At 41.6% G+C, this 21,656-nt stretch overlaps 1 protein-coding gene across 1 annotated transcript; it reads right to left on the minus strand.

The window, feature by feature from the left end:
* Positions 1 to 1,587: 1,587 nt before the first annotated feature.
* On the minus strand, positions 1,588 to 17,345 carry rtbdn (retbindin; the record flags this gene model as incomplete). Its single annotated transcript, XM_080856157.1, has 6 exons — positions 1,588 to 1,962; positions 6,759 to 6,855; positions 10,899 to 11,027; positions 11,427 to 11,523; positions 12,023 to 12,202; positions 17,186 to 17,345. 6 exons carry the CDS (start codon positions 17,343 to 17,345, stop codon positions 1,588 to 1,590), a joined length of 1,038 nt encoding a protein of 345 aa, XP_080712283.1.
* Between the last annotated feature and the right edge of the window lie 4,311 nt (positions 17,346 to 21,656).

Raw genomic sequence — 21,656 nt, forward strand, 5'->3', positions numbered from 1 at the left:
CTCTAACTCTGCTTTACTCACTCCACTCTAACACTCCACTCTAACTCTACTTTACTCACTCCACTCTTGCACTGCGCATTTCCCTGCTGTTAGATTTTTGTTGTTAATGCTGAAAGGACCTTTTCATTATTGCATACTTCCAAGGTTATTGCTATTCACATAACTGACTAGGATTCATCGTGATATCCATGCAATTTCCTCTATATTTGGATATCAAACACTATGCCAGGAGTGCTAGAGATACAATGTATTCTCAAAATGACATTCTGTTAATCTGAAGATAATAGGTTTTTTGTCTTTTTTGCCTTGTTGTTTATAGTTTATAGCTAGACACGCTGAACTATGTCTTTAACGTCTTTTATCAGACACCATACAAAATCAATGAAAGCTTCCTGTGGAAAGCATACAAAAGCAATTAAGCCCTGTATGCTGTCCTGACCCAAATCCTTTCTCTCTCCCTTGTGACCAATTGACCTTTCTTCAGGAGACATATGAGGCTTAGCTGACCTTGTAAGAAGAAATAAACAAAGAAGAGATCTAAAAATGGAGTCTTTATTGAGGACATCAAGGAAACATTACAGTATTACCAGTACATTTTCACTTGACCAACTGAAATCAGACATATAGGTTTTCTATGAGTCTACCCCCTCAGTTCAGGTAGATGTTTACAATAAGCTATGGCAGCGGCCTGTTGCTAGATCTAAACACAGTTTGACACAAAAACCTTCTTGTCATTTCTGACAATATTGTCTGCAGCCTTGTTTACCTGTTGTCATTTCTAAGGACTCAAAAGAAAATGTATCTCTACCTCAAAAAGAACATCTACGGGCTGCTTTCAAAACGGAACATCAGTACACCATAGTCTTGTGCTGGAACCACACATTCTTCCTAAGTAGCTTCAGTCTTCTCGGTTGGACCTAAAAATCTTCAGCAAGAACTACAACACTATGTACATCAGCAAAATATCATGATGTCATGCAATGTGCCAGCTAATACACGATGTTTGTCCTCACCTGGATTAATGACAGGATTTGACTAGCTAGAATAAGGTTTATAAGCGAGGGGATCTAGCAGGCTGTGTGTGTTCTGGATTCTGCACTGACCTTCGCCTCACCCTCTCCAAGAGACAATACCCCATGCCAGGGAGTTATGTAACTTGCAAATTACACTAAAATCTGGCCCAAATCATTTCATGTACTGTGTATATAATACTGAAACAAATTATGACTATGAGCTATGACAGAGTTTGTAAATACTCTCTGAGGCTAGAGTAGATATATCTTAGACATTCTGTCTTCCTGTTGTAGTATCATTGCAGATCACAGCAAAATAACATTTGTCATTAACCTGCTTGAGTGAGAGATAAAATGCCAAAATCACTGATTCACTAACAATTTTATTTCATTGTATGTGAGAGGAGGACTTCTAATGAGAGAATCTGAGCCTTTACATGGGCAGTATGAGTATAGGATTCTGAAATGGGTTATGATATGGGGAAGTCTAGTCTCAGGGAGGTTTGTTTAGATAGAGAGGAAGGAGACTGCTGACACACAGGGTCAGGGTCAGGGTCAAAGCTAACACTCTGCCCTAAAAGCCGCTGCCACTGCCCTCTGCATCACCCTCGCCCACTGGCACGGAGCGCTTGCGCAGGATGGTGTTGATGCTGTTGCTGCCACCGGTCCTCCGGGCCTGTGCAGGCAGTGCCGAGGCAGGCTTTGCCGAGGCTGGAGCTGGGCAGGGAGCGCGGTACTGGGGCAAGCCCATCTTGGTGGTGTCTAGTTCCTCCGGGTCCTCTCCGTGGGCACGCAAGGCGGCGATGGCATCCTTGTCGGAAGGGCTGAGGTTCAGGCAGCCGCAAGTGTGGCCCCCTTCCTCACTGTTGGTGCCTCCGGCTTCATCCTCCACCGTTATGAAGGTGTCACCCCACATGCTCTCACAGAGGTCACGCCCATGCTGGTACATCTGAAACGGGAGCAAGCATACATATTCAGTAACCTGGTTGTTCAGCGGCCATGATTAGACTGTTCATGATCATAGCTGTTTATATAACCATGCGGAAACAAGGTCCATTGAAATACTCACAGGGATAAGGCCTAGGCCTCTAGCTTTCAAAGAAACACAGAACTCATATTAACCGTGTTCCATTTTCATTTGCATACTTAACAGAAAATGGGATTAAAGCTGCAGTGTGCCAATGTAGCGGAAAGGGCAACAGCGAACAAGAAAAGGTTCAGCACTCATAACATTCCTTTACATCTCTGTCAGAAGTCCCTGCCTGTTGTCAACACACACTTATTAACACAGAGACCTCTCGCTGCACTCAACCAGTCTTTAAATACTAAATTGGACTGACACGTTTTGGGGGGATATGATAATAATCTTTCACCCAAAAAGAAATGCAACGTTTGCTGCATTTAGCAGCCTGCCTGGACTCAGACCTTATTATTCTCCATCTCCAGAAAGACATTCCACTCCACACATAACAGACTTGACACAAACAGCACTTGGAGTGCACAGGAGTGATTCACTAATAGGTGCTATTTTTTTTTTAATCTTTCCCTGTAGGTCTTTATTTTTGCATCTCTCCCTACCCTTCATTCATTCTTTCTCATTCCAACCCCCACCTCATTTCCCATTCCTCTCTCTCTCTCTCTCTCTCTCCCCCCCCCCCTTTCTGTCTGTTTAGGGGATTATAAGTGAGTCACTCAGGACATTCTGGGAAAATACTGCTGAAAAATATCGAGTGACTAAGAAGGACAAAGCTGTCATTCTGCCACAGATCTGGGCCTTGCTGACACCATAAGCCGTGTCCTCAGGCAGCTGAGCGGAGCAGGCCGCCTGATTTCACACGTTCAGAGTGGAGAGACACACACCTCACTGAGTATGAGGAGGCCATTGCACAAATGAGTCTTAAGCTGGGATATCATGCAGCAAGGTCTGCAATGGCTGCTCTTGGCTGTGTGGTGTGTTTGTGTGCAGGTTTACATTCGTGCATGACTCTGTATTTATATGTGTATATGTATGTAAATGTTTCTCTTTGTTGAGAAGACAGTATTTGTTCATCTGTTTCTGTTTCTCTCTTCCTCTCTCTATGTATGTGTGTGTGTGTGTGTGTGTGTGTGTGTGTGTGTGTGTGTGTGTGTGTGTGTGTGTGTGTGTGTGTTTGTGTTGTGAGTGAGAAAGAGAGAGAGAGAGAGAGAGGGAGAGAGACAGAGAGAGAGTCATGGCACTTTCAAGTTCATGCATGTTGACAAGCTGTCTGTCTATGTTGGCGTTGGCGTGGAGATGCCATCGGCCCTGGCAACAGTGCTCATGGGGGGAGGGGGGTGTGAGGCTGGAGGGGGTCACTGAAGTAAGAGGGAGAGGGGCCATGGGAAAGCCAATGATACATGGAATGAGACATGTATGAGATGTGTCTATGAGTGAGATGTGTTTATTTTCTCTCTCTTCACCACACATGAGTTATGGCTGTATATTAATAACAGTGTTTGTACGTATGTATGACATCAATACCTTGTAGGATTGCATGCATGCTTGCAGTGTTTTAACTAGTGTGTGCGTGTTTCCAGATAGGAGTAACCATGCATAAATCACACAGACACAGAGAGGATTTGTGTCTGTGTGCTTGACTGTTGGCATTGGTGAAGATCTTTCATTCCCTGCCTCTTTGAATGTTTTGGTGTGCCTGTCCTGAGAACAGACGCCCCCTCAGCAGACAGGAACGTTGTCATCTTGATTAGACAGGCTCACAAACAGGTGCAGTTGGCTTCCCCACGTCTTCTCCTCGATGGGAAATCACATGGAAAGAGCTGCTGCTTATTAGCTTTGGATTTGCTCACAGCTCTTAATCACTTCTTTTTACTTACTTGGCACTGACAATTTGGATAAAGAATTAATGTGCTTTTGTTTGTTGGTTTGTGTGAGTGAGTGAGTGAGTGAGTGAGTGAGTGTGTGTTTGTTTGTGTGTGTGTGTGAACTCTTAATTATGCACATTATGCAAACATCAAATCGAGTTGAAATTCAAATATATGCTTTAGCTTGATCACGATGCCACAAATCTACTTAGCGACGGGAATACTAAGCACGAAATTCCAGGTTGAGAAAAACAAAGTCTAACTGAAGCACTTGAGCCTCAAAGAAATGCCAGCCAGTTTGCACTGAAGGGAATATGAGTTTGCAATTCCATGCCTTGAAAGCGTCATACTATTTGTTATTGTTGCAACTTCAGAGATCATAATATTTGTTACTGACTCTAATCAAAGCAAGCTATTTTTGTTTTATATTTTCCGTGTACGCAAATACAAACATACACACACAGACACAGAAACACACACACACACACACAAACACAGAGAGATACACACACACTCACACAGACATGTGCACATTCACAGTACACACACACACACACACACACACACACACACACAGACACACACAGACACACACACACACACACACACACACACACACACACACACACACACACACACACACACACACACACACACACACACACACACACACACACACCAAGCACCAAGCACCAAGCACCAAGCACCCATGGTCAGGGATGTAGATCTGAGCTGACAGGGCCAGCGTGTGCCTGTGTGTGTCAGGCAGCCTTTCACATGCAGTCCCAGCTGTTTACCAGCCCTAGGTCACTCTGCCTCTTTGCATACGGGGGCTGATCCACCTCTCTGCCTCTGTCTCGTCTGCTGCTCAGTGTTTCACTGTATCGCTCTCCGCACTTTTCATCTTCCATTAGGGCTGTGTGATTAATTTTCAATTACGACTTCGGCTTCCAGCGAAAACAAGATAATCAAGATAAAATTATGAATATACTGCATTCCGTTTCGCAATGATGCTTGTTTTTTGCCATGTGTTATAAATCCTGCTCACCCCTTTCCTTTACAGTGGTGCACTTCTCGCTAACTTCCCTAAAAGCACAAACTCACTCTCAGCTAGACATTGGCACATTTAGTTCAGCTCCAGCAACGATGACGTAAAGAGAGCCTTTGGTCAACTCCAGCCACTGCTGTTGAGTTTATTATTCATGAGGAAACCTACTGTAGCGTGCAAGGGACAGTGTGTGTGTGTGTGTGTGTGTGTGTGTGTGTGTGTGTGTGTGTGTTTGTGTGTGTGTAATGTAGTTCCCAGAATGATGTGTGTGTACAAGTGTTTGAATTGAGAATGTAGATCATCTCTTCCATTAGTGTCTCATGTAAGTGTGCATTACTGTTATAGTTTTAGCCCATGCGTCATGTTGAAATGCATGTGTGTTAGCACTTTGTATTAGTTAACGTCAATGTCTTTGCTATGTAGAGACCAGACCTCCCTCTTGTTTCGCTGTAGTCAGTATCAGTGTTTCATTCCTGTTAGCGTGCGTTGCATAATGAACAGCTCGAAGCCAAAGACAATCCTGCCTCTTGTTCTTGCTCGACATTGCAATGCTGTTGCATTCTTTAGCAAGCTAAAGATATTATAGTTCAATGCTACAGGCCTAATCTATGGGGCAAGTAGCTAACACTAACCCCAGGCAGAGGTTAAGTCACTGAGAACTCTGGTGTCGTTGGAATTTTTAAACACAGAGGTATTAGTGTTAAGTCCTAAATGGTTCTCATGTGTGTTTCAATGTCTAAATCTGACGAAACACAGGATTGATCTGCTCTCTTAGCTGTATTTCCATGAAATTTTAAGTGCTGTATTTCTATGATTTTACAGTGCTGTATTTCTCATTATCCAATGGCCACACACCTGATCAAGCGCTTGAACAGCTCGATTTGGATTGATGCAAAAACTATGGGCTTTACAGTATCACATTAACGTCACATCCCTGCATGAAAACCACCTAAAGCATGTCATCGTAGAGCACTTATCTTTTCTACTCTCTGTAGTCAGTACACAAATAAACTTAAGATGATTTTAAATAACACTTGTCTGTACACATTAGTCTATTTTCTATTTCCAATAAGAAAAGACCAAATATAGGTTAATATATAATATATAATATAATATAGATAATATATAAACATAATAATAAAGTACAAATATTCTATAAAAAAGCACTGAGGGTTCAGCTTTCGGGGGCTCATATCTATGTGCACAACTGCACTGCTACTAAAAAAAAAAAAGTATCATGATTTGAACGCTGACCAAAGTAATCGTGATTATGAGTTATGCCATCATTAAGGTGCCTTATCTTCTGTCTGTGGTTTATCTTCTCCTCTTCCTCCTTCTTCTCCAGTCATTGTTTCACCCTCTGTGTTGCGCATACCACATCTCTCTCTCTCTCTCTCTCTCTCTTGCTCACTTTCACGCAAACACCCTCTCTCTCTCTTCTTACCTGTTCTTCACTCCCTTGTCTATATTTAACCTCACATTGGATTTCTCTCTCATCTTTACTCTTTCTTCTCCTCCTCTCTACCATACCCCATACACATTTTGACACCCGTCGCCAAAATTCCCTCGTTCCTTCGCACCCACATCTCACCTCCCCTCTCACCTCCTCCTTTCTTTTTCTATAAATCCCTTGCCTCCTCCTCTTCTCCTCATCTCTCTTCTACGATTCCACATCCACTTCAGACTATTCTTCAGCCAACTGCCTCTTAATCTTTTGTCTCTTCAATCAGGCATGATTTGCCAGGCATGAAATCCTCTGTCCATGTGTGGGTACCGCTCAAGAGCTCAGCGTTGCTCTCAGCTTGTGGGCGCAGGATTTCTCCTAGATTGCCTTGCAGCTGAACCCAGAAACGTACCTGCTGGTAGGGCACACAGCTCCCGGTGCAGTTCAGCCCTCGAGGGTCGCTGGCCCAGTCACGTGCACAGGTCAGGTCCATCCTGCAGGCATCATACCTGAAACAGACAGTATTTTGTTGTACTGGGCTTCATCCTTGTTGATCATTTGGATTGGTGACTGACTGCATGTCGGCCCTTAATGATTTCACTCATTTGTCTTTGCATGCCAATTAGGGATGTCCGATATTGGCTTTTTTGCTGATATCCGATATGCGATATTGTCCAACTCTAAATTTTCGATTCCGATATCAGCCGATACCGATGTCGATATTTGGGTTATTTTTCCTCAAACCTAATTTAGGTAACATTACATATCTCCTATTGTGGAATTAACACAACATGCTTAATGTTATTGTGATGCCCCACTGGATGCATTCTTGAATGCAACAAGGCTTTCCAAATGTTAACATTGTCTGTGCAAAATAAGAAAAATACTTCAACTTAATTTAAGGGAAAAGTGCCATGTTTTTTTTGTTTTTTTTGTTTTTGTTTTGTCTCAGACAACAGTTTGGATTACCCTCTCCCTGAGATACTCTTGACAATGCCCACAACAAATAGGGCAAACTTGACTTCACAAATGATAAAACATTGTACCTGAACAACTATGTGCAACATAGCAGTATGTTTCTTTAACTAAAACTCAATAACCTTAATTGAATAAATGCACAAATATGAGTCAATTACAATGTGCACTGTACTGCACAATTTTGAAAACATTTGTTTGAGCTGGAAAAAAAACAAAACAAAAAAAAAAACAAGAAAAAATCCGATACCGATATTGACCGATATTACATTTTTATGCTAATATCGGTGGGCCGATAATATCGGACATCTCTAATGCCAATGCCTCCCATTTATAGATTTATTTTTGATTTGTTTGTGTGAAGAATTACCAAATACCAAAGAATCACTAATACGTACCTAACATAAATTCTTACTAATCCCTTTAAAGCTTCATAGTTGTTCTGATGGGGGCTGGTTATCCTGCACTTGTATTCATGTATGCAGATGACAAATATATTCTGTCTGGTGGTAAAACTAGCCTGACCCAGGGTTTCCACACATGGAGACATAATCAGGTTTTTAAACCATTGATGTGTTTGTTTGAGAATAAACGAGATAAGGTTAATAATTTGGTGGTTATTGACAGGGACAGTAGAATTCTTACTGCTCGAGAGGGGCAGAACAGTTGACACCAAGCTTGTACAACCGGGGGGAGATAGCGCCGGAATGGAGATTGGAGTTTTTCCACTCTTTACTTGCCCTATTATATCCCTATGCTGATGAACTGCTTCTCTTGGATTCCCCTTCTTCCCTGTTTTTACTGTTGGAGCAGGGTTCTCCATCTCCAATCTCCATTTCCAGGCTGGTCCTAGCACATTTGAACTCCTCCGCCAAGCTGGTCAGTGGTAACTCAAAGATTCCTTACCCATACAAAGCCACACTTCTTAGACAACGTGGCACAACCAAGCCATTTCCTAACTGCCTTATTCATGACACTCAAATTTTTCCACCTCTGAAATAGCAACTTCATACACAGTCAAAGGCCACCATAGGCATGGCAAAAGCTAAAACTGCAAGCACCACAATTTCAATTTACCAAGCAAGAAGATCTTTTCAATAATACTGATAGCCTTAACACTTCATTTTCAAAGCTCTGAAACCTGTCCCTGGTCATTTATTGTGGAATTGTACCACCTGCCCTAAATTGTTCATAGGTTTCTCTATAATAGAAGAAATCACCTCACCATCAAGACTAAGTACAAATAAACACTGTAGGTGATGTCCCACAGAAGACTTCATTACCCACAATTCCCTTATCACTTTGACATTCTTATCTGCATTTCCTTGAGAGGGCATTGTCTGCCAACAAGGTGGTAAAATCGTGACGCACTTTTCCCCTTATAAACTGCGTTGAAATGATACATTATCTCTCTCTACACTGGCGTTTGCCAGCTCACATCTCTCTATCTCCTGGCGTCGACCAAGGAGCATCTCTGTCCTTCCACCGTCATCTGGTGAAGGCCTACTCTCTTTGTTCTCAACAAAGAAAATCTCTCTTTAGCCAAACACAAACTACTAACTGAGACGATGTAAGTTTAGCAACGCAGCTAACAATAGACCTGCTAGCTAACTCTGCAACGGGAAAAACAAAGTACAACAGAATTTGCGTTTCTGCAACATTCCAAGCGATCAAATCCTCCGACCTAAACTGCAGTGTAATACCGACGACATCACAACAAGGACAACTTTCCATCTACGGACGTTTTCATCTCTTCTCTGCCTCAGAAACATCGAATGCGCCAACACTTTTCCAAGGACTGGTAAACATCGACTGGGCAGCTAGCTATCGTAGCTTATTCACAACCTGGCTAAGCATAGGACTGTTTACATATATGCCATTGTTCATGTATTGTATCTGTTTTGTTTACCGAACATAACTGTTATATACTTTCATTGTTAGTTGGTAGTTGGCTTCGCCACACCATCTAAGGCAGGGGTGGGCAATTATTTTTCCCAGGGGGCCAAATGAGCAGCTGAAAATATTTTGGAGGGCCGGGCCAAAATGCCGAACTCAATTATGCATAATATACATTTTATTTCTATATAAAAAGCAGTAAATGGCATTGTCTTGACCGCTGGTAAGAGTGTATGTTATTATTTGGCAATTCAAATGTGACGCTAGCTTTCAAAAATATAATTTATTAAAATTGAATTTCCAAAATGATAAACAAAATGTGAAACATTTGACTCATTTTCAGTCACATTAATAAAAAAGGGCATTTTGAGCTTCATATACTATTGAAACAAGGATTTTCTTAGCTTTCTAAAGACATTACATCATCTTTGTAGCCAAAATAAACAAGACAACAAGTCACTGAACTGTGTAACTGTGTAAAGAAAAGTGTCCCTGTTTTGTTTATATGTCTATATCAGTGGTCCCCAAACTTTTTAGGCCCAAGATCACCAACCTTTGCCTTGGTGAAGGCGAGATCTACCTATTGAGCCGTTGAGAGAAAAAGACCGTCCAGACTCCAAACTGCACTTACAGCTTATCTTTTTTGTATTAGGCCTAGTTGTAATTGAATTAAATCAAACACTTTGGTCCAGCTTTCAAATTGATGTGACCAAGAACACATTTAACCAGGGGTTCTCAATTTATAAATTATCAATCCATCTCAAACTATAATTTTTCTAAATTATTTCCACAGCCCATATAGAACCACAGACAGAAATTATTTTATTAGTTTAACGCTGAAACTTTGTGACAGATTTCATCTTCATATCCAATTTAAAATCTCTATCTGTCTGCAATACCGCTCGAGGCCACTACGCAACTTCGGCGCTCTCACACTTGCCATGCATACACAGTAATAGAAAGCACGCACAGCACCTACTGTTTGGGCAAACCTGGATACAGGGCTGTTAACGATGTGTTTTTCGCCTGGAAGTCTCTAGAAATCTGGCGCCTTATTCAATTTCAAGTTCAATTTAAGAATCCTCCTGAGAACACTTCAGCTGTGTTCAGAGATATTTTCTGACTATGGTCTTCCGAAGTCCGTAAGAAACAGTTCGAAAACGAAAATCATCTTTTTAAAAAAACAAACATTTGGAGATCGACAGGAAACGTCTCCGAGATCGACATTTTATATTGAATATTTAATGTTTTCAGAACTCTGCAAAAAATAATAACATTTTCCAATTATCATGTGATCTTTCGCGGGCCGGTCAGAATCACACGGCGGGCCATATCTGGCCCGCGGGCCGTATAATGCCCAGGTCTGATCTAAGGGGTTAACGTTATGATTGCTTCTTATAAACATGCGTTACTAACCATTTCCCTCTTCTAACATGGCATCATAAGCACACACGTTACATATTTGGCCTTCATATAGCCACACACGCGAAGCACATACTCGATACTTGCACATACTTGATTGCCAGAAACACTATTGAGCCTTCTGGAGGAGTCGTGGGCCACCCAGGAGCTGTAAGACTCTTAGCTCTGCAACACTGGTCTCAGAAGGACATTTGTTGGACCTGGAGCACTGGGTGGGTTTTTCTGTCACATGAGGTGATGTTGTGGGGCGTGGCCTCACCAGTCTTTGCAGAAGCTGTGACACAGTGGCACTGCCTTGAGGGTGGAGCCATGTTGGGGGTGTGGCCAGCGCGCGGCATCTGGAGAGCAGCGGTGGAAGCAGATGACACGCTTCAAGAAGCTCTCACAGCTGTTCGGCAGGGAAATATGAAAAAAGCAAGAGGAGGGATAGAGAGAGAAAGAGAGAGAGGTAGCCGGAGTGAAAGAGTAAGACAGCGAGATAGGGAACAGCAGTAAGAGAGTATGAGAACAGGCAAAGTAACTGAAACAGCAGGTAATCCAAATTCAATTCAATTCAATTTTATTTATATAGCGCCATAACAATACAATTGCCTCTAGGCGCTTTACAGAGCCCAAAGCCTGAACCCCCTTAGTGCATGCACAATGGCAACAGGGGCAAGAAAAAACTCAACCATTCCAACCAAATATATGCATGATTGCATTTTATCCCATCTATCCCTGAGCAGGTGTAACTGGGCATGGTTTGCTCACAGTGAGAGAAAGAGAAGAGAAGAGAAGAGAGTCTTACACAGGGCTCAGAGCTCCACATTTGTCCCAATGGGCTTTTTCCACACTGGCAGGAGGGGCCATGAGGTCATGGATGTCATCCACTGAACAGCATGCATCTGATGAAATAGATGGAGATTAATGAGCACAAGGGAAGGTGCTGTTGCTTGGCAGACACAATAATTTCCTATTTCATACACAAGATATACATTATATGTTTTTAAGCTAGATATGTTTCTGAAAAAATCGTTGTGGTATCATTTCATCTCAGTTTGTTGGGCAGTTAACTGCTAGGCCGTGTAAGTACTTATGTCACATCCCCATGCTAAACCATTTCAACTGTTTATCAAAGCATTCATAGCAGGACAAATAAAAATAAAATTATGAAAATAAAAAGCGTACAGGATTCATCTGTAGAATAGTGATGTTATCTCTGATTAAGGTTTTTCACGTTGGCTGTTACCACAGACAACGTGTTCATAAGACCTTTGACATACTGAAGATCATTAAGTATTAGGTTAGGCTTGAGTACCAGCTAATCTTTCTATTTGGTAGAATCTCCCAGATATGATCATGTTCTTTGATTCAGCGATTCAACCTCGGCCAATGTAAACTTACTTTCTGTGTAAAGCGAACACTCCTTCAGGTGTGGCTCTGGACTCGGTGCTCTTTTATGTCTTCCGTCCTTCAGACACGCCCCCTCTTGACACCAGGCCGGTGCGATCAAAGCACCCGAAAAGCAGACAAGAAGGATCAGAGTATTCGTGGCCACGCCCATTTTCCCGCTCTTTGGAGCACCTACAAGGCAAGATTAACGTCAGCACCCTGGACAGCGAAGGTGAAGTATAGACCATACACGGGTCATCTCAACCTTTGTTAAACAAGTTAATGCAGGTCAGTGCTAAGTAGGTAAATAGCTAATACGTTGGTGTGGGCTAGACTCTCTTAATCCTATTAGCATTCATAAGGAAAGGCAATTAGCATACATTAATGTTCATTAATGTCCTGTTTTTTGTTTAGTTTTTTTCTTTCAAGAAAACAGTTTACCCACATGCTCGGCAGACAATGCCTACCCATTCACGACGACAATATAATACATACAAGGCAGTGAATACTCAAACTGAATCGAGGTTTGTAACACATGACATGTACAAAGATTTACGCAACAAACACACATCACACACACACACACACACACACACACACACAAGGCAGTGAACACTGAAACTGAATAAAAATGTGTAATACCTGACACTTATTTTTTCTTCTCGATGACTGTTACACTCAGCAGGGAGCACTGGACTGACAAACTGTCAAGTCCTTTATAACGCCTGCTCGTAGGATTAACGCGCAAAACTCTGTAATCTTGTTACAGTGAAAGAATCATCTAATTGGTCAATTTACCTCGAGACAGCATTACACGAGAAAATAGCTACAACAATTAAAACTCAATGAGCAAAGTCTGTGTATAAGGCTTTGTTATCCTTTATTTTTTAGTTCATTTTACACGCCAGTAAAACCAAATATTTGTTATTTGTATCAGATTAAAAGGAAATTAAAGCAAATCCCCATCAAATTACCTCTTACAAGCATTTTTCAAATAGGTTAAAAGTTCCACGTTAGGTAAAATGGGGAATCGAATGCGTCGATTAAACATTTTGGCGAAATCAAAGAGGCATTTGCATTAGTCGACCAGCTAAAGCCTCAAACATAATCATTAAGTGAATATCATACGAAATCACCATATTGTACTACAATTACACTCAACTGTAAACTACAAATAGGGGGAAACTAGCCGACCCAGACATGCAATGGACACTAAACAAAAACAACATGAGGATTACTGCGCCCCGCTAGCTCTCACCAGACACCTCGCCTGACGCACGGCTGAAAAAAACACTTCTTCAAGAAACACACACGTTACTTAAATATTCCGTAGATGCCCACCTGTCTAGGCAAAAGACTACTGGTGCGTGAAGATGAAGACTATCCACTCGATTTTCGGCGACAGTTCTGGCGATTCGGACCCCGTCTCTCTGTCTCGGTCGCTGCTCTCTTCTCTTTAGTGGACCCCCGTCGGTTTTGTCGTATGTGGGGGCCGCGGATCAGTCTCGCTGGTGGCTTACTGAAGGCATCACCAGCTCTAGCGCCCCCTCCCTCTCTCGCGCACTTCACACTTCTTGTAAACAGTTTGTGAGCCAGCAAGCCTACGATTTGTTATTTAGGTTAAAGCCAGAGTGCCGTTATACAAAAAGTAACAGCAATCTTCAAGGGGTCTGGTATTGTTACCAGCAAACAAGAAACACGTCTAACCAATGTTTTTTTCTCTGTTAGATTGTAATTTTTTTGTGAGTCATTTTACTAAATAGTGAATTTTTGCACAAGGCTAGTGTTTTTCTTAACTGTCCCGTTCTAAAAAAACTGCATGTTATACAGCATATTTTAATATAGTTATTTTTTTCAACAAGACGGCCTTGTATAGGCTTATAGCAAATCCTATCAGGTATCATAGTGTTCTTTTTGCCCAGACAGGTTTACTGAGGGCACAGAACACTGTAGGTTAACCACTATTCAACCGTGTCTTCTTTGGACCATAACAACGTTCGAAGAAATGTAAATTACCACTTACTGTATTCTGCACTATCACTTTGCTTTTTGCACTTTCCAAACACACACACACACACACACACACACACACACACACACACACACACACACACACACACACACACACACACACACACACACACACACACACACAAACACACACACAGAAGCAAAAGAACACTATCTTGCACTATCCATCCACACAAGCACAAACCCATTATATATTTTTTGCACTATCCACACCAGCAGCACAAGAACACTTTCCTCCTGGACAACCGACACTTTCACAACCATTCTATTCTGCATCATAGGATTAGACCCATTCCTGTATCTGTAAACACTCTGTGTGATTATGTTCTCCCTGTGTATGTATTTGTGATTTAAGTATGTATGTCGTGAGGTGTATAAGTGTATAAGATAATGGATGACCTTAATTTCCCTCAGGATTAATAAAGTGTCCATCTATCTATTGTGACTTTGTTATTCTGTTTTCATTTGAACTTTCAGCTGAAAAAAATCACGCAGACTGGACTTTAATCTCAGTTTAACATAAATTCCTTCCAGTTGGCAAATGTTTGCCGTTGGCAGTATTAAGGAGGTTTTTTAAACCTTTGGCAAAAATAAACTTTATATACGTGGCCTGCATTCGTTGAGACAGAGATGTGGTGGGCAATGCTATTACATCGGAATGGTGATTTTGTTTGCGATAAGGAAGAAAAGCCCAGTAGGCCTACGGAAACAGACAGTAGAAGTAAATGTGCTTCTGCACGACAGGAAGACTGTTTTGTGTAAGCCCCCTGCATCAGTGCAATCCTTGATAAACACAAACTCCGGCCAAATGACCCCTGAAAACGACAGGCCTGATTTGGTAGACTATTTCATAACCAGGATCCTAATGAACCAGCCATGGCATCCAGTCTTGGATGCACTTTATTTTCCACGCTGAGGGAAACCTCATTGGCAGACGGACTCAATTATCATTTGGTCTTATGAACGGGAATAATGACATTCTTTGTGTGGTAGCTATTCAGGGACAGCTGAGGTAGCGGACAAAGACACGCATGGCTGTATCTCAATGTGCTGTTGTACAGATTCTAGAGCGAGGTCATCGAGATTGTTATTACACTTGGCAAGCGGTGTTAACAGTTGAAACGGGCATCCTAATTGCAGGGCATTCGTTTCCACCATTTAGAGGTTAGGACTATTCGCTCCATATAGTCCATGGGCCAGACCACATATTGGTACCATCTGGGTGGGCACAACTTTACCTATACTAAGTTGTATGTAGGACTGATGTAATATATGATAACCCTTGCACAAAAGCAGCTTTTCATATTTTGGGCTAAATAACCCGTTTTCACTGATCAGCGCTTTATCAAAATTTCCCCAAATCGCACATCAATTGTGCATTTTGTGATAAAAGCGTGAAATTTGGTACACATATAGCCAAAGACAGTCTGAAAAAATTTAGATATCGGGCCATCAAGAATTTTCAACATAGGTCATCATATATTTGGTGAGGCCATAGCAGAGTTTTCAGATCAATTATCTTATTTTTATTAGATATAATATGATGTTGATGATCTTGTTAGTTAAATTTAGTCATCATACATAGTTTTTGGAAGTTTATACATACTTATGAACTTCTAAGGAAACTTGAAGCTAAATATCACACCTGATGCCTTGTAGGTCTTTACAATCGAGCCAGAAAGGCCAGCCATGACATACGTGATGACTGCCAGACAGGTAGCATTGGCCTCTGCAATTGTGTTTGCTGAGCTGGTCCTTTACATCGAAGAGAACAGGCCAGATGAGGAAACAGCACCAGTCTTCAAGATAGCTGAACTTCACAAATGGAACAGCTAAGAGTGGAAATTGAAGAAATCACTCTACCGGGCTGAAGGAAAGATTTCTTGCTGAGTTCCCTGATATGCGAGCTTATACAAAGGGAGGATAAATCCTGATGGCCTTTGAAAATGATGTTGGAATTTCTCTTGCCAAAGCCTGTGAACAGGACAGTTGCTTCTGAATTGATGACATCATTTATGACAATTCAGTCAGCCAGGTGAGTGGAAATGGACAGCCTATCAGCTAGCTGGATCAAAGCACCAACACTGATTTCGGGCATGCCTTTCACTCACATATGCTGCTAATACGGGAGGTAGTTTTTGTCGTGAACGCATAAACAATTTCATCGTTCCAATACAGTATTCTTAAGCAATCTATTTATGTTGCTCTTCCTTTCAGACAGTTTAGGGTTCAGTATTTGGTTGTTTACAGGTCATGGACAACATCAAGTATTGAGAACGTGACTTTACTGTTCCCTGAGAGTTAGCCTGCATCATAACAGTCAGTCTAACATTTTAATTTTTTACGACAAACTGGTTTGTAATATGCAAAAACTAAGACATTTAAAGGATTTCATGCATACACACACACACACACACACACACACACACACACACACACACACACACACACACACACACACACACAACAGGCACACACAGATACCAAATAGTATTAGAAGGCATTACTTATAGGCTACAACATACATTTATTACTGGTAGGCATTGTTAGAAGTAAACAGGTCTAGGTTTAGGCTGGGTTATGTATTGTTGACCACACACATTAAGTTTCAGTGTTCATAAAGCCCACACGGTTGATCTGTTGTCAACCAGACAAAAACAATTGTGTATAAAAGCATATAAAATACTATTTGTACGTAATATTAATATTTTCAGGACTCAGGTCCTTAACACAAATGAAAGACAATACACAAGAGGAGGCATGGGGACGATTTTGTCATGATATCCTCTGCTGAAAGGATCCAATACCAAAGGACCCAACACCAATACTATTTTAGGCAAAACAGCGTCGCTTAGTGGTAAAAATGCGTAATAAATGTATTTTATAGGTCTGTAATAGTTCTGTACCCAAGCAAGAATCTTCAGCCTAATAAACAACAAGGCTGTTGTCTGTCCCAACGGTTCCTGCAACATGCTGTTTAGGCCTGGAGAACAATATTTAAGTCTGATTTGTAGTCAAACAGACGTTTAGACTCCAACTCCAAATTCACCTTATTTGCAGACAAATCGACCAAATAGTGGTACAAATAAAATCCCCATCCTCAGTTGTCATTCGGTTTCAGTCTCTGTTCTAGATTCTTCTTGCCGCAGTTCATGGCCATCGTCGCCACCGCGTAGGACCCCAGTATAACGATAGTGCTGCCTACAAAGTTCGAGGATGCACCCCTTGGGGGTATCCTGTTCACACTCCAGGAGTGGTGGAGCAGTTTTTCAGAGGCAACGACAGTCTGAGAAATGGGCTCCATAGCAGCGTGTCTGATTGGTCAAGCTTGTCTGAGAGATGCGCTTGGAGTTCCCGACAGGTGCCTGCAACAGGTGAGATCAGAAGACCAGTAGTTCTTGCGGCCTTGAATAGCTTAACAATTGACCACTACGAAACCTGCCCGCTATAAAAACCGTACGGACCTCTTACGTCAAATCCTTTCCTGTCAACACTAGACTGCGTCAACACGGTTGGAAAGGGTTGACTACTAGCGTAGTGAAGCACCAGAGGCGGAGCTTTTAATGCTATAAGCTATATATTTATACCGTGTCAGATAGTTAAACGCCGTATTGCAGGGATTAGTTTAACAACGGCATCCCCATTCTCTGAAGTCCTTTCAGGAAAAGATCAATTATCAGTAAAAGAACAGAGAGTTTAAGTGCAAAGATTTGATGTGTGTGCGAGTGTAGCGTCTGTCTGTCTGTTTCTATTTGTGTACCATTATAAAAACGGAGACTTTGGTTTCATGAAACATTGCCATTTGGTTTTGATTTAAGTCAAGTTTAGTTTTAGCAAAAAATGCTCAAGGATGCCACAATTCAACAGATGGTCCTGTTGACCTGACATACATAATTGACTCTCTCTCAGTTATTGTACCAAAGACGGATGGTTTCTCCGGCCAGATGCTTTTCTGATTGATAGGCATACCAGACTCGTAAACAACCAGTCCTTTTGAATGGGAGAGTGATGCCCCTTCATAAGTCCCTGTCTGAGTCATAACATCCTCATCTTGATGACATCCCATAGAAGTCAACTTGATCAATAGCTATCCACCATACCTTGACTCGAGAGGCCCACATTATGCCTTACATAAGTTAATTGAATGCATTGCATTCTTGCCCTGCTCATAGTGTTGGTCTGTATAGTGCTCCCTATGCTGAAGAACGCACTGATTCTGTGTGACAGTCGCAAAATTGGGCTTATCACAAAATGGCAACTAGAGTGCTGTTGCTGGACAGCATGCATCCATTGATAAAAGGATTTATTGTGTTTCTCATACGTTTGGCATCTTACTCCCCATAGAAGCTGTGCTTGTGTAACTAGCTTAGTCTTCGGCTTGGTGTTGCTCTAATGTGTTTTCTCCATGTGAGATTGGGGATGGCTAGGCAGTGCCACAGATGTACTCTGTTTTTCACAGAGAGAGAGAGAGAGAGAGAGAGAGAGAGAGAGAGAGAGAGAGAGAGAGAGACATAGAGAGACAGAGAGAGAGCTACTGCTTCCCTGGCTCGCTCTAATAGAATTAGCTGGGAACAGTGTGTACAGACTAACTGGCGGCTTCACACTGTATGCAACAAGGTGGCCAGACACGCCTCCTGTTGCCCCAACTGTACCCCAGTGTGTGCCAGCACTGATGCGGTGAGAAAGGAGACATGTGTCTTCTGAATTAAAAGCATCACATTTGACATTTTACCATTGTCATAACAGACATTATTAACTCCACAAAAGGGAATGCATAAGTGAGCTCCATCGAATGGTTTGGAGGACTGTAAGAGAAAGAAGCTGTCAATATTAGTGCAACTAGAGAATGCCTTTTGTCCCTTAGTGCAATCCTCTTACAGGGAGCAGAACAAAAGGGGAGACAGTGGCAGTGGCCAGAGATTAAAAAGACACCCTGTTGTGATGATCTATGCTCTGCCTGCAGGGGGAAGCCATGTCCTGGCACTGACTCGCTGGCACATCCGTCTAGTGACCGTCTGGGCATGACGTCAGGGTATGACCTTACTGTGGTAAAACTGTGGGCATCCGATCTGAAATAGTCACACAACGTGCTTTATGTCTTTTGCATAAAGATTTATTTATAGATGTATTTGTCATCTCCTCCACCACTCATGTAATTAATTATCCCCAAGGAGTAAATGCTGCGTAAAGATGCAGGTAAAGACAGCAAGTCAGTCCAAACCCTGTATGCAAGTTTTCTTACAAAAAAAGACAGAAATATTTTAAAAAACCAATAAGAATACATTTCCTTTTGTGTTGGATGGCTTTTGGGGACTCCGTTATTACTGCGTTGTTCTCTGCTTCAAACTATTGCAAAACTATGTTAATGATTGTATGACTGATTTGTCACCAAAGGTTACAAAAACATTTCTCTTAAACTGGTCTAAGGAACCCTTACGTTTGCAAAATAAATGTAACAAATTCCTGAGGTTAATGATTAATTACAGCTCAGTCACCTTAAGATTGATTTGCTTTATCATATGGACAAAATATTTGATTTAACTGATACAGTGGTAAATGGGACGTCCACGTCCTAACCATATAACCTTGGGTGCAGGTAGAGAACAATGAATCGGTCAACTTTGTTACTAACGACAACAAGCCTATTGGCTATTCACCACAAGAGGGCGCCTTTGCCTGGTTTTTCAAACCACTGATAAACGTGTGAGGACATCCTTTGACTAACCAATCAAACAACGTAACACGATTAATGAGCTGTCACTAAGGTCATAGTAATCTACAGCTAATATAAATGCAGTGTGAAGGTTAAGGTCAGGATAAGACCTCAAGGCTTTTTTTTTTACCTCATTCTCTCACAGTCCCATTCCTCCAATCGAGGTGAGAGAGGGATCTATGGTTCCCATACAGTGACAAAGAGAAAATGAATGTAAATATAAACACTAGAGTAACAGTGGTTATGTGTTATCCACTAATTCTTCACTCTCGGTGCCACAATTTGTGTGCTCTTTCTCTCTCGTGCGCGCTCTCTCCTCTTCCTCCTCCTCGGCTTGTTTACGCGACTAACCAGGCACCCTTCTGAGTGGCACTGCGCCCACCAACCACATGGTTTCCTAGGTAGGCCGTGGTCTCGTCTGTTCCCCACTAATAATAGTACTCTGGGGAGCCAGTTCACTGTCAGCCTGTGCTACCCTCCTCAGAGGCTCTGACCCACTTCTGCTGGCAGAAATGCGTGTAACGTCTGTGTGACGACAATGCCCACACCAGAATTATTACATTACATTGCCTAGTTTTAGTTTAATTTTAATTTAGTTTTTCTCGTATTACGAAGAAAGCTTTGATTTAAAGTAACACTATGCAACATTTTGACATTTTTTGAGGTATGGATTTATAGGCAACTAGCTTAAGTACCATCCTCAAATACATTTTGATGGCATATGGTCGTGTGAAGGACAGATAAACACCTGTGTCTTACCCACTAGCCATCCAGGATATGGACTATGTATTTCGGTGTAATGGGCTGGAACACCTGTAAAAATGAAAGACAAGCTTTCATACGCAAAACATTTAACAACCAGTTAGTGTGTTGGCAAGCTTCTATCAGCTGGGCTGTTGGCGGTGTTTGCAAGGTTTTTGCATCCCTTTTAGGTAGTTAGCTGACTAGTTTCGGAACATAACTCTGTATAGCTGCTTTAAAGAAGATTCAAACAGAACGGGACAAAGTGGTATACCAACCACAGTGCAATTCAGTGGGGAAACGCTGATTTTAGATGAAATACTATTTGGTTTTAGTTTGAGTGTCATTGTTCAATGTAGTTTTTATTTAGTTTTGCGTGTTTTTTAAATTTGAATTTGAATTTCAAAATTATGTTTTCAATGCTAGTTTTAGTTTTAGTTTAATTTTTGTTCCCTGTAATTAATTAACCTGGCCCACATATAGGCTCATAACTATCTGCTCATAATTATGCTTTGCATAGACACCCTCAAGCAATCAGACATACACAAACACATACACAAACACACAGACACAGACAGAAATAATGTTGGCAACAACTGACACATTAATACAGATATGTAAGTAAGTAAGTAAGTAAGTAAAAGTAAGTAAAAATCAACAAAAGTAAGCAGCAAGAGCAATACATGGAGTAAAAAATGACAAATGATCAACATCGTATCAGCACCTGCTGATCCGATAGGCTTCTTGGATTACTACAATCATGATAAAAGGAGTAAAAGTAATAAAACCCTTCTGCCTGGTTTCTAGCTCAGTCGGAAACATAGTGCTGCTTCATAGATTCCGCCTTACCCTTTTAAATATTTTTCCTAGCTATGTTTGCACACAAATACTAATTTAAATGTAAACATTTACATTGTCATAGACGTGTCAATTAATTTTAATGCCAAGACTTAAGATGTAAGTGAAGCTGTTGCCCACAGTTCTACTTCTAGTAGTTGTATTTTTGAAGGAGGATTGGACTGTCTGGACATCAGTCAATTTATCATCTCCCATCTGTGCTTGCCTGTGTATTTGCGTCACACAGTGAGGGTCTAGGTTGCTTGCTGAAGATGTCTTTGCTCACAAGAATGCACACAGCGACACACACACACACACATGCAC

The sequence above is a fragment of the Sprattus sprattus genome, assembly GCF_963457725.1.
Source record: "Sprattus sprattus genome assembly, chromosome: 18".
Lineage (NCBI taxonomy): Eukaryota > Metazoa > Chordata > Actinopteri > Clupeiformes > Clupeidae > Sprattus > Sprattus sprattus.